At 41.3% G+C, this 16,333-nt stretch overlaps 1 protein-coding gene across 2 annotated transcripts in view; it reads right to left on the reverse strand.

Annotated features, from left to right (window-relative positions):
* PLD5 (phospholipase D family member 5) overlaps positions 1 to 16,333 on the reverse strand; it is a 1,748,035-nt gene that overhangs the window by 310,707 nt on the left and 1,420,995 nt on the right. For both annotated transcript variants that reach the window (XM_069607944.1, XM_069607945.1), the window contains one exon: positions 4,449 to 4,614. In XM_069607944.1, the coding sequence (XP_069464045.1) occupies positions 4,449 to 4,614 (166 nt within the window). The remainder of the gene's footprint in view (positions 1 to 4,448; positions 4,615 to 16,333) is intronic.

Here is a 16,333-nt window from a genome sequence, read left to right on the forward strand (position 1 = left end):
GGAGTAGTGCCTTCGTTTATACCCTAGGCAAGACGTTAAGCAAAAATCCTTACTTTTTTCAATATGTTTGCAAAATAATTTCTGCCTGGAAGGTGGCAGACCTTAAGTTAGTAAGGACTTTGATGAGTTAGGTGCACTATGAGCAAGGTGAATTTCCATGCATAATCTTTTACTAGACATTAATGTCCAGTAGAATGTAGAAATCATTTCAAATTGATATATCGGAGCAGAACCTTCCAAAGATGTTAAGTCTGAATGTAGAACTAAGGATTTATGCCGCTCAAAGGTATGACCGAGGGTAAAACATGCTGCCTGTTCCCCGTGCTAGTCTATTCCAGTCTTACATCAACTAATATGATATTGGACGCATAATATGGTATATAAGCAAGCAAACACATGCACAATCATTGCAAATAGTTATAGGTTACGGTCATCCAATTACTGGGAATGTTTTATTGAAAACTCCTGAAATAAGCTACGCAACATAGGATGGTTTACTACCTTTGAATTGTTTAGTTGTATATTTTTTCCTGGCTGATTAGACTTATTGCATGCAATGTTTCTTTCAACAAAATGTTGAAATTGCATTGCACTTGGGAATAATGATTCCCCTAACCACTTCCTGCCCATCTTCGTCCTCGCAGCGTTGTCGGTGTGCGATGTCAGGTAAACTCTGCCACACACATGCAGCAGAGAGAAGCTGCCAGGAACAGCAAGATGTCTTTCACCACCCCCCGCCGGACGTCTTCAGGCGATGGGCAGTTTCTGTTAGATATTCTGCTTTTGTTGGGCATACTTCACTAATGGTGAGAGATCTAATAATCAAAGATTCAAAGAAATCCTCAGATCTACTCAAGAAGTCCACGAATGATCCTGCAGTCGATCCAGAATTGTGGTCTCTGTTGCAGAACTAAAATGAGGTCAGTATTGAGGCACAAATAGCTCAGGGTCAATGTAGAGTATCTTAAACCTGTGTTTTCTTTCCACTGTAGGTCTTTCTTGAACTCGAACTCTTCGCCATTATCAACTGCACCCAACTTTGATGCAATTCACTTTCTTATTGTTATCCCCGCTCTTACAGGCTGGGCAGTGGAAATGTATCTGTGCCATCGCTGAACACTAAATTCTTTTTTATGTGAATAAAGAGCATTTCTTTGCGCTCACTCGTTCATCCTCTCGCTCCTGGCTTTTGTGTCCAGATCACTCAGCGAGATTGAGAATGGTCGGATATTTCTAATGAAAGCAAAAGAGAACTCTCCTTCAAAGATTCAGTCTGGCTCAATAGAGGTAAATCTCTATAGCATCGCCCTGGAGAGGTGAGGAGCCATTTGAAATACCAAGAAAAGGAATGTAGTTTCATAAAGCCAACGTAAAGAGGTGGCAGGTAAAATATGGAGGGAAATTGAGAGAGTGTGTCTCTTTAAGACCAATGAAGAAGCGGTAAGGCGCATAGCGCGTGTCACCAGCAACAGGAAGGAAAAGAGGTAGCAGGTAAAATATGGAGGGGAATTGAGAGAGTATGTCGCTTTAAGACTAATGAAGAAGCGGTAAGGCGCATGTCACCAGCAACAGGAAGGAAAAGAGGTAGCAGGTAAAATATGGAGGGGAATTAAGAGAGTATGTCGGTGGATCGCCCTGTAACCCTGGATGTCCCCATCACAAGGCAGGATACAGTGACAGAAGAAATTCCTATGACCCTTGCCAATCTGTTGGATAACCTGACACTCACATTACCAGACCAAAGTCCATTATCAGTCAGCTGTGCGCACTAGATGCGGTGTGCAGTCTTTATATCGAAAACATTGCGAAGAATGAACTTACATCGAATATTTTATAACGAAAAATGTTATGAAGAATGCACTTAGGGGTGGGGTAAAGGGTTGACTCTTGTGGGTAAACGGTTGGCGTGGGTTTTTAGGGGTGGGAAATGGGCGTTTTGGGGGACCCCCCCAAAAAGAAAAATCGTTATATTTTTCGTTTTAAAATATTCGATATAAGTGCATTCTTCATAAAATGTTTTGTTATAAAAACATGTATCCACCAGATGCTTGTAAAACACACACTGTTCCTGTTGCAAAACATCACGCATTAGAAAATAAGTCATTTCAAAGGCCCAAAGAAATTCTCCCTGAGCCATGAGCAACGGCACCTGATAGAATGTCGTCAGTTTGCGGCTTAGCACCCCATGGTCTCCCCGCAGTGTTCCCTAGCAGATAATACAAAGTTGCAATTTTATCAAGACCCAACGCTCAAGAAAGGGGGAACGAGAGTTCGAGGACAAGGTGAGGAGGAGGCGGATCAACGAACAATTGTAGAGTTGTATTGTGAATGCTGTGTATAACAACAGATTACTGGAGGTGTCAGAGGAGTGTGTGTGAATAGACAGAATTTGGGCAAACAGAAAAGGAATGGGGTGCAGAAGACCTTTGACTTGTTATTGGCCGAAATGATGTTCATGAGGGACATTTAAAATAATGGGTATATAGCACTCAAAGGACCGCTTTGCTTACATGTAAGTAATCCTTCACATGCTACTTTAAGGGTTTTCATACATGGGTAAACATGCAAAATGGAAATGCAGGCAAATACCGGTTTCCAATATGTTTTACACCCAATCAAACAGAATGTGTAAATGCCGCTCGGTATGTCTATTATTGGTGGATGATATTTACATAATTCCCTACTGATTCTTCCTGGTTTTTTTGAGAGTGCAAACAGCACGTGGTATTCCCTGTGGGATCGAGCATCTCTTCCAGCATGGCAGTTCAATGTGGGCCGAGATGTGTGCAGATGTCATAGGTATAATTCATGCATTGTCCCCCAGCTTCATACACAAACAAATCACAGATCGTTATGTAATGGAGGAGAACATGCCTTCTCTGCCCTCCCCTGTCCCAATCAAAAATGAGTCCCTAATGGACCATCACACTCAAGAGACATGGACAAGAGGGCAGAAAAGGAAGTTTGAGTTAAAAAAGCAAAGATTTCGATTTAATACAAGCAAAAAATGAGACTCTTAAAAACAAATCCAGGAGACCTAATGAAAGGAAGAGATCTGTACCAGAAGGAATAGGATACGATGAGGAAATAGAACAGTTTGTTTCTAAATTGTCTAACAAGCACAATAGAAATTAGGATCAGTATACAGATCTGCATATTACAGGAGTGTGTAAAGTCCCTGAAGGAACGCCATGAGCGTGGTAACAGACCAGAACAATTATAGCCTATATCAAGAATTGCAAGCAGAAGAGAAGATATTGACAATTGCAAAAAGTGCTCAAAAGTGTACAAATGCAGAAGAATGCCTTCTTCTTATTACATACACAGCATCATGATCTACGAGGCATCATGTTGCTGGTGGGACTTTGAACAACAGGAGGAAGGAAGGAAGGAAGGAAGGGAGGGAGGGAGGGAGGGAGGGAGGAAGGAGGAAGGAAGGAAGGAAGGAAGGAAGGAAGGAAGGAAGGAAGGAAGGAAGGAAGGAAGGAAGGAAGGAAGGAAGGAAGGAAGGAAGGAAGGAAGGAAGGAAGGAAGGAAGGAAGGAAGGAAGGAAGGAAGGAAGGAAGGAAGGAAGGAAGGGAGGGAGGGAGGGAGGGAGGGAGGGAGGGAGGGAGGGAGGGAGGGAGGGAGGGAGGGAGGGAGGGAGGCCATCTGAATTAACTGTGTTATGAGTAACTGTGGACATGCCAGCTCTTTTAAACGAAAGAAAGAAAGAAAGAAAGAAAGAAAGAAAGAAAGAAAGAAAGAAAGAAAGAAAGAAAGAAAGAAAGAAAGAAAGAAAGAAAGAAAAGGAAGGGGAAGGAAAGAGGGGAAGAAAGGAAGAAGGAAAGAAGGAACCCTCCCACTAGTTTTTGCCAGTTCTCAAAAGCTACTTAATAGAATCTTACTGATCGTTTTTTAAGTGAGCGGCTTTCGCAAACACATACATCGTTGGAAGACATGGAGACAATGCATTCCTTATTACAGTACCATATCGTGTAATTGGTAAGCTTCATATTTTGAACTTCGACAGTGTCTGTTTATTCAGCATCATGAAAGTATTGCCTAGAAATATGTCTTTGCTAATCAATATACCTCCCTTTCATGTTGCTGGCATTTTTCAATAGTGTATAAGAGCATTAGATATTTCAGAATAATACTAAGAAATGTCTCTTACTAGAAAAAAAGTCAAAAATGGCCACCCACGATATTAGTCCCACCTGCTGCTGGTAAACAACTACACCTCTGTGTTTTTGATATTTCTTTTTTGTACACATGTTTTTATTTCGTTTAAGAAATGTAGACATATTACAAAGAAGCACAATAAAAAAAGTTACCAATGAAAACATGATGTTGCCAAACACGCAAAGTATTGATTCCCAAGTTAATCCCTTTGGTCTCTGTGTACCTGCACTATCTTAAAAATGGAAGAATGAAGCTAATCTTTGAACAAAGGGTTTGGTACTTACCGCTTCCAAGCTACAGTTAGGTAGTTCCTCGCAGATAGCTTTGAGAGACGTAACGACATTGAAGGTAAGTGGGTGGGTGTCTTTCCAGCAGCTGATCAGGAGTCGCACTTTAATCCTGCGCAATACCAGCGCTTCCCTGATCTTACCATCGATGTAGGGCCAATATCTGCAGAGAAATCATTTGACTTATGTGAGAGTGAGAACAGCCTCCTTGACATCCCTACAGTCATCCCTGGAAATCAAATCCTGGACACCGGGAGCTACACAATCTCCTGTGTGAAAGGGCAGCAGACAACTGTGCAAACATGCCTTATAAGATTATTCCAAGCATCTTATAAGAACTTGTGAGAAACTAGTGGGTTTTCGGGACCATATTGAGAACTTTATGTGATACCAAAATACTTATTGAATTCCTATAAAATTTGAAGTAGGGTTTGTGTAAACTCTTACAAGATTCTGAGAATTGTCTTATTGGAAAATCAATTAGAAATGATTGTATGCGTGACCTCTAATGGACAACTATGTACAAAGAACGGGGTAGGTTGAAAGACACAAGGAAAGTCAAATACCTTCCCTAACCATTAAACAAATCTATGTTTTAGCGCAAAAACATCGGTTCATTGGGAGAACAAATTATCACAGTGAACATGTAATTTATAAATGGGCGCTTGTTAAATAGTAAAACAGTGTGCTAGCTGTTCCTAAGAGAAGAGCACCCTGTCCCTGATAGGGGTGCCTATCCCTGGGAAGCGTGTGATGGAACGCCTATCTAATAGGCATAGTTTGAAAAAAGAAACTGTCCCTCAACGCTAACACTTTGGCATTCAAATACATTTCTAAAAACACAACTTACGCACAAACAAACAAGACAACATCTAATCAGCTGTTGATGAAATGACAGAACTGGGTATTGGATTCTGTCATGTGCCAGCTCGTGTCCGATACTATATCGGCTCTTATAACCTAGTGGATTGTATATTTTAATCCAACCTTGGGTATTACAATCTCCAGGTGTGATCAGTGTGGTCCACTAAATCAATTATTTAAAAATGGCAGAAGGCTAGAGTTAACAAAGTTTTAAGAAGATTTGTGTATTGTTCTTAGTTTGTAATCCGACATGGAAGGGGTGTCCCAGTCGTGGAAGTCAAAGTCAGTTGTTGACGTCTGTCGACACTTTGCAATTCCAAAGAAACATTTCATTTCAGTTCTTTGGTTTCCTTAAGGGTAGGCTACGGGCGCTAACCATTACTAGAACTGGTGACTTTCCAAAGCCTCTGCCTCTGCATTACAGCTATGCCCAGGGTTGAGCAGCAAGGATTCTCAGGGAGTGGAAACTCTTTAAGGCTTTGAACCAGGCAGTGTTCTCTTTTTGAGAGGAAGGGACCATTGGCCTGTCATTCCACCCTGGACTCTTTGAGGAGTCAAGCATCTGCAGCCAGGGGTGGGTGAAACTAACGAAATTGACTCCCCTCCGAAATGTGAACATTCTGGGCAAAATCTATCTGCTTGCCAAATGTTGCCTATTTGAGGCATTTTACAGACAATAAAAAATGTGGGCAGACTAAATAGCTGAAATGTCAAGCAAATCTGCACACACAAAAAATGTGTCCTAATGCAACGAATAAGGTACAAATAAATTCTGCCCTGCAGGAGAAGCACAATGGGAGGCTTCACTGTCAGCGATTCCGCCCACCCATAGCGGCAGGCACCAAGAGAGCGTCACCCACTGCTGATCCGTATCAAGTTGCTGCAGCATGGGTTACTCACAGTCTCTTTCAGTTAAGCATTCTTCTCGTATTTTGGGACTGATCTCAAGGTTAGAAAAAGCAATGGAGAACGCTCTCCGATGGTCTCAGCTAGGAAGCCATTTTCCAATGGTTCTATGTGATCTTTTTCATCCTAGTAGATTTCGTAAAATTGGTATTTTTTTTACAGGCATATTTTGCTGAAAATATATGCGGGCGAGACCACACGCAGGCCCCTCCCTTAATTCCCCTACATTAATTATTCTCCTAAACCCACCACCCATATATATTTGCAGCAAAATCTGAATTTTTTTTGGACTAAATCTACTTCGATGAATTCTACTGTGGCAAAAACTCCCTATTCCCGTTCCAATCAGGGGTGTTAAACCATTCAAACTTTTGGCAGCCATGTGGCCACCTGTAGCTTCTGCATTTCAACATCCCTAGGTTACTTCCTGGAAAAACTCAGATGTGGATTACTATCAGACATCACATATATCATGTATGCATCCAGCCACCCCTGGCCTTGTCTTTTCCTACCCACACATTCAGAGGCAGGGATAGGCCAACACCATATATGAATTCATCGTTTTCCTTTTGTACACAGGGAACGATGTTTTGCTGTGCAACTAACCCTTGACATTTAACACAGATGTCCCCTCTGGAGCCTCGTATGGATGCAGCAGGCTAATTACCACACATAAGGGTAAATGGCCACCCGATAGGTTGGCACACAGCTACCTAGGCAAGGAGATGGTAATGCTGAGAGGCAAAAAGTCTTCCAGACTAGATTAGGAGTCATTAGGGAACCGTGACAGTCAGGAAATACGAAAAGGTGTGAGGCCCCTCCCCATAGACACCGTCTACGACTTTCATCCTCCCAAAGATGCGCCTAAAAGGTCCCAGTTAGAGGGAAGAGGTGATGTGCCCCTGAAGCTCATTTGACCACACTGGACAATGAAGCAAGACTACTCGAACTACAGCCAGAGATGCACCACCAGAGCCAGAGGGGGACCTTCTCCCTTTGCAAAGACACACAGTAAATGCAGTGGTTGAAGTGTACGAAAAGAAGTCGTGGAGCTATGATCCCTGCTGGCCTGGCCCCTGCTCCCACAAACCCCATTGCCCTGCCCCCTCCCACACACAATCCAAACAAACACACCTGCTATCTATGGGAATGTTCAGCGCAGTGCACTGAAGTGCAGGCTTCAACCTCTTCCTACACTTTTATTTTAAAACGAAACCATTCCAGAATGGTCTCTTTTTAAAATAAAAGTATACGAACAGTGAAACTTAAACATTATAAGTATAGGAGCACTGCTCCCGACCGCTCCCAACTGCTCCCGCCAACTTCGACCTCTGAGTAAATGGCAATGCGAGGGGTGAACTCCCATTCAGATAGCAAGGAATAAAAATTCAGTTCTTAATTGGTATAGTGTCTGCACGTTTTCATTTAAAGAGTTTATGAGGGTAATACATGTTAAAATGAGAATCCCTCATATTGTTCCCAGACATTTAACGCATCATCCGTCTCGGAAGTCACTACTTGCCAATTTCATGGTTCCCCAAACTGATGGAACGTATATTCCAAGCGTTTTAAACCTGCTCTTGTGTTTTTAATAGGCTTGTGAAAGTAGAATGCCCATGTGATTTGATGAGCATTCTACTGTACGCCATACAAGCATCTTCTAAAAATAATGCAAGCCCTTTTAATGTGTGACATTCATAGGAGACTCTACTTTATTAACATGCCTCTATCCAACACCATCTCCCTGAATAATTCGCAGCAGATGGCAACCTTTGCAACTCTGCCCATGTGAAATATTGATCCATGAACCATTGCACGGACTTCCCTCCCATGGTTGCATGTTTTAGTTCATCCTTGCAATCCCTTGATTTCAGCAGTGTTCAGTTACATGTGCTTGTCAATTAATCTCAATTATAAAAGAAACTCCACATTGACCTTTTGAAAGATACTGATTTTTTATGCTGAGCCCCAGGACTCAATGGATACCGATAGAATGTCCTCAAAGCTGCAAATTCAAGATATTTCTCTGACAAAATTCACCTTTTTAATAATCAGCCAATATTTTTGGCAAACTACTACCTATGTATGAATGGATCATCCCAGAAATTCCCACTCAAAAATGTAAAACTGTGGGCAGTGGCATGTGCCTGCCTTTCTCAAGATAGGTATTTGCATAGCAATATCCATTTGCTCAACTGCTAGTGGTATTTTCTGAATGAACACAACCTTATATATCTGACACACGCCTGGTAGCCAGAAAAGGCAGCAGCTGAAACTACCAGAACACAATTCAGAAAAGCACCAGGAACTGCACCAACGGGGAGCATGTTTAGAGACGTGAAGAAGTGACCACAAGTGAATTTAGGTTTCTAAAAAATAGGAGTTATATGTATTTGTTATCTTGTGTGACATGTAATACACCCTTTGACCCAAAACAGTAGAATGCATCTTCGTGATCCATCTCCCACACATGTATGCCTATGATAAAACGGTGTCTCCCTTCTTTCTGCAGGTTGGCACTGCACCTGAATCACACTACCGATGCATGAGGTTTAGACCACCCCTAAAAGTATACTTTCTATACTGTCCTAAGTATATGTATTGAATGTCATTCCCCAGGATGGTGTCATGTGTAAGTGTATATATACAGATATACATGCTTTAATAACAGAGGTCTCCAGTCATTGCATTGAATACAAAGCATTGAATGCCAAAATCATAAAAAAAATGCATTGAAAAAAATGCATTGAATGCATTTTTTTCAAAGGTAAAGGTTTTATTTGAACTATAATGGGTTTTAAGTGGTAAAAAAGGGGCTTGGGGGGATCCCCATTAAAAAAAAGATGCTTTGATGTTTTTTTTCGTTGCTTTTTTTTAGCTGCTAAGGCATTAGATGCAATCACTAGGAACCATAGCAGAGCATTGGTAGTGTAGAGGTTTGCACATTCCACATTAAAAAAAGGAGTATTGGCAATGTGTTGGAACAGCTCTGCCAGTGCTCTCAATTTTTTATATTTTCTTTTTGGTCCAAGGGCAGATATGTGCTGCTAAAAGGCATCCAACATTACACATGCTTAATAATTGATGAAAAGATTAACAGGGTGTCATAAATTGAGCACTGCTTAGTGTGTGTGTGTGTGTGTGTGTGTGTGTGTATATATATAACACAGCCACGGTAGTGGCCGTGTAGTTATGGTTAAGTTGCTGTTTCCATAGGAAGAGCACTTTTTGGGCGGCTTATAACTACGCTCCCCCTGGACGAATCCTCACCAGACTTCGCAAAAAATGTATATGGGCCACTCTGATTTTTTTTTTGCAAAGTTTGATGAGGATTCGTCCAGGGGGGGCAAAGTTATAGGGGGTGTCCCAAAACTTCTGTTTTTCCCATAGACTGAATGGAGGAAAAACTTTGCGCACGGCTACAGGCCAAACTGCTGGATGGATTTTCACAAAATATGCGGCAGGAGCAGCGGCTTATTCCCGAAAGCGTGCTTTTGTACATTTGGTCACTTTCTGTGTAGTACTTTTTAAAAAAATGACCAAAAAGTAGGTCTTAAAAAATTAGTGATATCTATGTCTGCTCAGCGGTCACACTTCCCTGTTCGCTCCACGGACAAGACACCGATTGGCTAAGGGGCTGGCGTCATGACCGCGGACACGCAACGTCTCTGCCGATTGGCTGAAGCGAGACGTGTTCAGCGTCAGATTGTTTGAATGCGCCCGACATCTTGGATCCGCTGACCGCAGATCGGGTACCAGCGGTAACAAGCGATTTCGAAACCTATTTTGCTGTGTCAAAGTGCTTGGGGAGTTTTAGACAGTAAGAGATGGGTGAAAAACTGCTTATGTTCTGGTGGTAGATGTTCCTGATAAACTTTCTATGGCTGCCTTGTTCGGGAGGTTTGTACATACAGAAAATGAAGGGTCTAATAAGGGTAGTATTTCAGTCCGTGCTGTGTACAGGGAACTTGAAACTGTTCTAAGGACACACGTGCTGTTAGCGATCATTGAAATTGAGTACATGCCGTATTTACATTACTTTTTCCTATGCGTACACCATTCATTCGAACGCTGCCATGGGTGTGACATGCTGCAGTGGTTGTGGCCAGGGCCTAGAGTCTTGGATGCATGGCCATAGGCTTTTTTTAATTTATAAGCACTGGAGGTATAAGACACTGCACAGCCATAACTTCCAATATCAATGCAGATACAGCTAGGAGTCCAGCCTCTGGCCAGAAGCACTGAAGCATACCACACCTATAGATACACCCGTATCTCCGTCACATAAGTGAGGTGGTTGTAGGGAGGACCTGCAGTCTTCGACCTGCAGCCATGCACCGAAGAACAAAGTTATAAGCTATAACTTTATAAGCCAACATGGATTTTGTATAGTGCAGCGGTTGTGGACAGAACGCACCCTTTTGGGTGCATGGCTGAAGGCTGTAGGCCACACACCGAAGAGTGTAGACCCTGCCCACAAGCACTGCAGGACATCACTTTCATACATCACAGCCATACATTTGATTATGTATCTGGTAGGTGTGACCAGAGCCTAGAGTCCTGAGTACGAATTGAGTACATGGTCCACTTACAATGTTTAATTGTATGGGTGTGTTAATGATGTATAAGCAACCATGGATGTAATAAGCTGTGCTGGTTGTGGCCAGGGCCTAGAGTCTTGGGTGCATGGCCGTAGGCCGTAGACCGTAGGCCATAATTCCAAGACTCTAGGCCCTGGCCACAACCACCGCCACATGTCACAGCAATGGATACGCCTGTAGTATTGCTTATGGATCAGGTGGTTGTGGAGAGTGTGTAGGGAGTTGAGTGCATGGCCAAAAGGCCATGCACCCAACAACACATTTTTAAGCACTAAACTTATAAGCTACTGCACACCCATACATGGCAATATCTATGGACAAACAAACAAGACTCTATACTAAGGCCTCATCCACTGTAGCATACCACAACTATAGATACACCCGTAGTATCGCCCATCACTCAGGTGGCTGTGGGGAGGGCGTGCAGTTATGGGTGCATGGCCGAACGCCATGCACCCAACAGCACATTTGTACATAGTGTAGTTACACACCCCAATGGGTGTGATATGGTGTGGTAGTATATCACACTACTGGCTGTGGGGAGGGGCAGCAGTCATGGGTGCATGAACAAAGGCCATGCACCCAACAGCACGTACTGTACTTACAAGCTACAATGGGTGTGATATGTTGTGGTGGTACATTACTCAGGTGGCTGAGGGGAGGGGCTGCAGTCATGGGTGCAGAGCCAAAGGCCATGCACCCAACAGCACATTTTTACGCAGTGTACTGACACGCCCCAATAGGTGTGATATGGTTTTGTAGTACATCACTCAGCTGGCTATGGGGAGGGGCAGCAGTCATGGGTGCATGACCGAAAGCCATGCACCCAACAGCACATTTGTACGTAGTGTAATTACACGCCCCAATGGGTGTCATATGGTGTGGTAGTTGTGGCCAGGACGTACAGTTTTTGGTGTATGGCTGAAGGCCATGCACCGGAGAACAAAGTTGTAAGCACTGCAGTTGTACGCCACTATGGATTTTAAATACTGCATACCCATACATTGAACAAATCTATGGCTCACACCCAAGTTTGTAGCCTGTGGCCACAACTACTGCAGCATATCACAGGTATATGTACACTCGTACTATGAAACATTATTCAGGTGGTTGTGGGGAGGGCCCATCGTTTTGGGTGCATGGCCGAAGCCATGCTCCCAAACCCAACTTTATACGTAGTGAATTTAGAAGCCACAATGGGTGCGATATGCTGTGGTGGTTCTTTCCAGGACCCAGAGTCTTGGGTGCATGGCCAAAGGCCATGCACCCAAGACTGAAGTCATAAGCAGTGAGATTATAAATGAACATGGGTGTGGTGTGGTGCGGTAATTGTGTGCACCTCATAGCGTCTTGGGTGCATGGCTGCAGACTATGCACCCAAGAGTAAACTTATAAGTAGTCAAATTACAAGCACCATGGTTTTGATATGCAGCGATGGTTGCGGGTAGGACCTATCGTCTTGGTTGCTTGGCCGTAGGGTGTAGGTGGTAGGTTATACAACGAAGATGCTAGGGCCAGCCTACAGCAACTGCAGCATATTAGTGCCATAGATTAGATGTGTAGATTCGCATTTGTATGAGATTACTGTAATTATACTTACTGTTTACTTTGTTCAGAATCCATATATGTCTTACATGACTTTAGCACTTGGCGGAACGATCCTTTTTCAATTTCTGTGATAAAAGAAAAAAGCATGTTAGTGTTTGCATTTTAAGAAGACTTAATACAATGTATAATAGAGAGTTTAGTTTTTTTTTTACCCTAATATTTAGTTTACAAACCAGTGAACTGTGCATTTTGCTCAGTTTCTGTGTTTGTTTTTCAAATCCTTCGGTCTGGGGAAAAAAATCCTTGTCGGATTAAAAAATGCTTTATTTGATATGCTACACCTTATTTCTTTCTTTTCTTTGATTGTTTCCTTCTTCTTTCTGATTAATGTTATCTTTGTTGCCTTGCTGCCGATTGTTAACAACAGTTAGATACCTGTTGGTGTATTCTAACTGTGCATTTGTGGTTACGGATCTGTGATATTCATTTATTTGTGTCGTTGTAATACACTCTTGGGCAGTTAGATACCTGTTGGCGTATTCTAACTGTTTGTAGTCTTTCACTTAATTTTTTGGTAATGTTGAAGTACACATTAGTTATTACATTTTGGCTTTAAGAAGATTAAATATGCATTTGTAACATTAGCTGGCAATCTCTGCTTTACAGTAATGGTGCTATCATTACATTCCAACCATCCACATTTCTTTTTAATGTATGCAGTGTAGTGACCTGCATTGGTTGTAGCTCCTGCATGGTAGATTATACCTATTGTTGTAAAGGTTTTCTTTCCAAGTGACACTTGACCATGTGTGAATCCACTCAGCTTGCAGTTGTTTTTATTTCTTTCTTTTCTTTGACTGTTTCCTTCTTCTTTCTGATTAATGTTATCTTTGTTGCCTTGCTGCCGATTTTTAACTACAGTTAGATACCTTTTGGTGTATTCTAACTTTGCATTTGTGGTTACGGATCTGTGATATTCATTTATCTGTGTCGTTGTAATATACTCTTGGGCAGTTAGATACCTGTTGGCGTATTCTAACTGTTTGTAGTCTTTCACTTTATTTTTTGGTAATGTTGAAGTAAACATTAGTTATTAAATTTTGGCTTTAAGAAGATTAAATACGCATTTGTAAGATTAGCTGGCAATCTCTGGTTTACAGTAATGGTGCTATCATTACATTCCAACCATCCACATTTCTTTTTAATGTATGCAGTGTAGTGACCTGCATTGGTTGCAGCTCCTGCATGGTAGATTATATCTATTGTTGTAAAGGTTTTCTTTCCAAGTGACACTTGACCGCGTGTGAATCCACTCAGCTTGAAGTTGTTTTTGGTACCATCTGCATTATAATGTAGAATCATAAGTATTATGTAGTTACTATGTGTTTGTATCAGTAAGGTGGAGCGATTGTCTGAATTGCACATAGTACATAATCTGCCCTGGTTTGCATTCTGTACAAGTTGCTGAAATGGAATGGATTCACAATTAGGTATGGATACGTACACAAATCGCTCATTTGGGATTTGTTCCTGTATCACATTGCTACAGAGAGTGCATGTATGTTTCCACATGTATAAAATCTAGAAGATTTCATTTATAGGTATGCTTTTGTTTTCCAGTACTTGTAGTAAGTACATTAGAAATTCTTGTGGATCTTCATGTGTGTTTATAGTGAATCTCACCATTCCAGCACAGTAGTCCAATTCTTGTCTTATTCCGTGAACACTGTCCATGTTGTCAGGGTTGTTTGTTGCATTTCTATGCAGGACTAACATTTGCAAACACAATTGGTCTGTACTGTGTAAGTAAATATTGTTAACAATTGGTGGCAATTGAAATAGAATATTCATTGCTACATTTGCATAGCAACTTATACCAGTTTCATTTGAAAATTTGAATGGACCAGCTAGTTCTGTATCTGAGTGCACTTTTCGGCCTTTCTGTTCCTTGTTTGAAGAAGTACCTGGTTTACTTTCCCTAATAGGTTCTTCTTTCCTTGTGGTAATTGATGAAGCTTTAGCTTCTTTTGTTTTTTTGAAGGATTTGCTGTCAGATTCTGTTGCATTTCTGTTTGATTTTGTTTTTTTTTACCACGTTTTACTTATTCTAGAACAGGATATTGTTTCAGATGTGGGGTGTACATTGAACACAGTCTATTGTATTCTAAAATGCAAGGAATATCAGCGTTCACTTTACTTGCATCAAAGTTCATTAGAAATAGACTGTCAAGTGTACCTAAGCGTGAAAGCGCTACGTAGCTCATGCCTTAATTAAAGACTGTGTTTCATATATCTATCAATGCTTTGTCTAGGGTAAGACCTTGGGATTTATGAATGGTGACTGCATATGCACGAGTTAGAGAAAATTGTTCTCTACGTACATACATGTCTTTGAAGAGAAGGAATCAAGCAGTTGAGCGCGCTATCTTTTTCACTTCTGAAAGTTTGTCAAAGCGAATATTGACAAACTGAATGTTGTTGTCACCTGGGTATGATTGAAAGCCAACAACTGTACCCAGTGCCCCATTAACTAGCCCTTGTTCCACGTTAAGGGTACGTTGAAGCATTACTCTACAATTTAAGGATAATTTTAATATTTTTTCCAACCCAGCTGTGTTGGAGATTGATTTTTCTAAGCTATTTAGTCTTGTTGTAGCTTGCTCACACATGGGCAGTGTCATACCATGTACGTCTAGTTTGTCTGTGGCGCTAATTTCTATAATTGGTTGCATTTCTTTATTTAACATTGTTTCATTGAATTTGAAACAGCTTGCAAGAGTTGGCATTAAGGGCATACAATTGACATTTTTGTGCGCTAATTGTTCCATAACATCAGTAGCACATGCATTATCGCCATAAATTGCATGAATGTGACGGTTTTTCAACATTGGCTGTGCTTCTTGCGATAGTACACCAACTCTAATACTTTTTAAGATGTTGGCATAAGTGAGATCTGCAGTTTGCCGCATGTTTTCTGTTAATTCTCTGTATAGGAAATGTTGCCAAAGGTTTACATTTCCTATGCTGCCCACAGTTTTACAGCAAAGGTTGTGTCCTAAGGTTTTAAAAATAGGTTCACCTTTCACTTGTGTCAATTGTAGAAGATCTCCGAAAACAATAATGTGTTTTCCTGCAAAGAGTTCTTCGTAGTTTGTTTTAAGCACTTCTTGCAATCTGAAGTGAATCAAGGCCAACATTAGGTTGGAGACCATACTCACTTCATCTATTAGTAGCATTTTCATTTGGTTTAATACTCTGCGTAGTTCCATTGCAGCTTCTGCAGAAAGTTTGTAATAGTCTAAATTGTTTTGGTGCTCTACTGGAAGGAGTAGTAATCGGTGTAAAGTGACAGGTGACAGTTTGTTGTTTGTCAATTGTTGAAGGAACTTGCTGATGTTTTTGATTAAGAATATTTTTCCTGACCCAGCTTCACCACTGACGTACAGCAGTATAGGTTTGTAATTTTGGCAGGTACATCCTTTATTTTCGTGTTGCACACCATGTACAATTTGTTTTGTTACGTCTTCAAAAATGGTGCGCTGATCTTTGTTAAGTTTTGATTGTTGTACAGTTAAGTCTTCAATATCTTCTTGATAGTGACACATGGTGTTTTCCACTTCTGTCATAGCTAATTCTGCCTCATTTGCTATTAGTGGCTGTCCTAGTAGTTCCTGGCTTCCTGTTACAGAAGGTTGACTACTGTCGGAAGAGTTCTTATCTAGTTGGGCCTGAAGTTCTTCTTTGTGTTGCTGCTCATTGTGTAAAATTGTTTTGTACTGCGTAAAGTTCACATCGGTGATAGCGCTTACACTTGCTTTGAAAGCATCTTCATAGCAGTCATAGTTATCTAGTATCTCTTCCTCTTTTCTCCATGGTTTAAAAAGTTGTAGTAGAGACATGTAATATAGTTATTTATGTTGAGGAGTTTTTAATGACAATTTAACATGATTAATTAAGCTTTGT

Source organism: Ambystoma mexicanum, chromosome 4q, assembly GCF_040938575.1.
Source record: "Ambystoma mexicanum isolate Mex_15411 chromosome 4q, UKY_AmexF1_1, whole genome shotgun sequence".
Classification (NCBI taxonomy): domain Eukaryota; kingdom Metazoa; phylum Chordata; class Amphibia; order Caudata; family Ambystomatidae; genus Ambystoma; species Ambystoma mexicanum.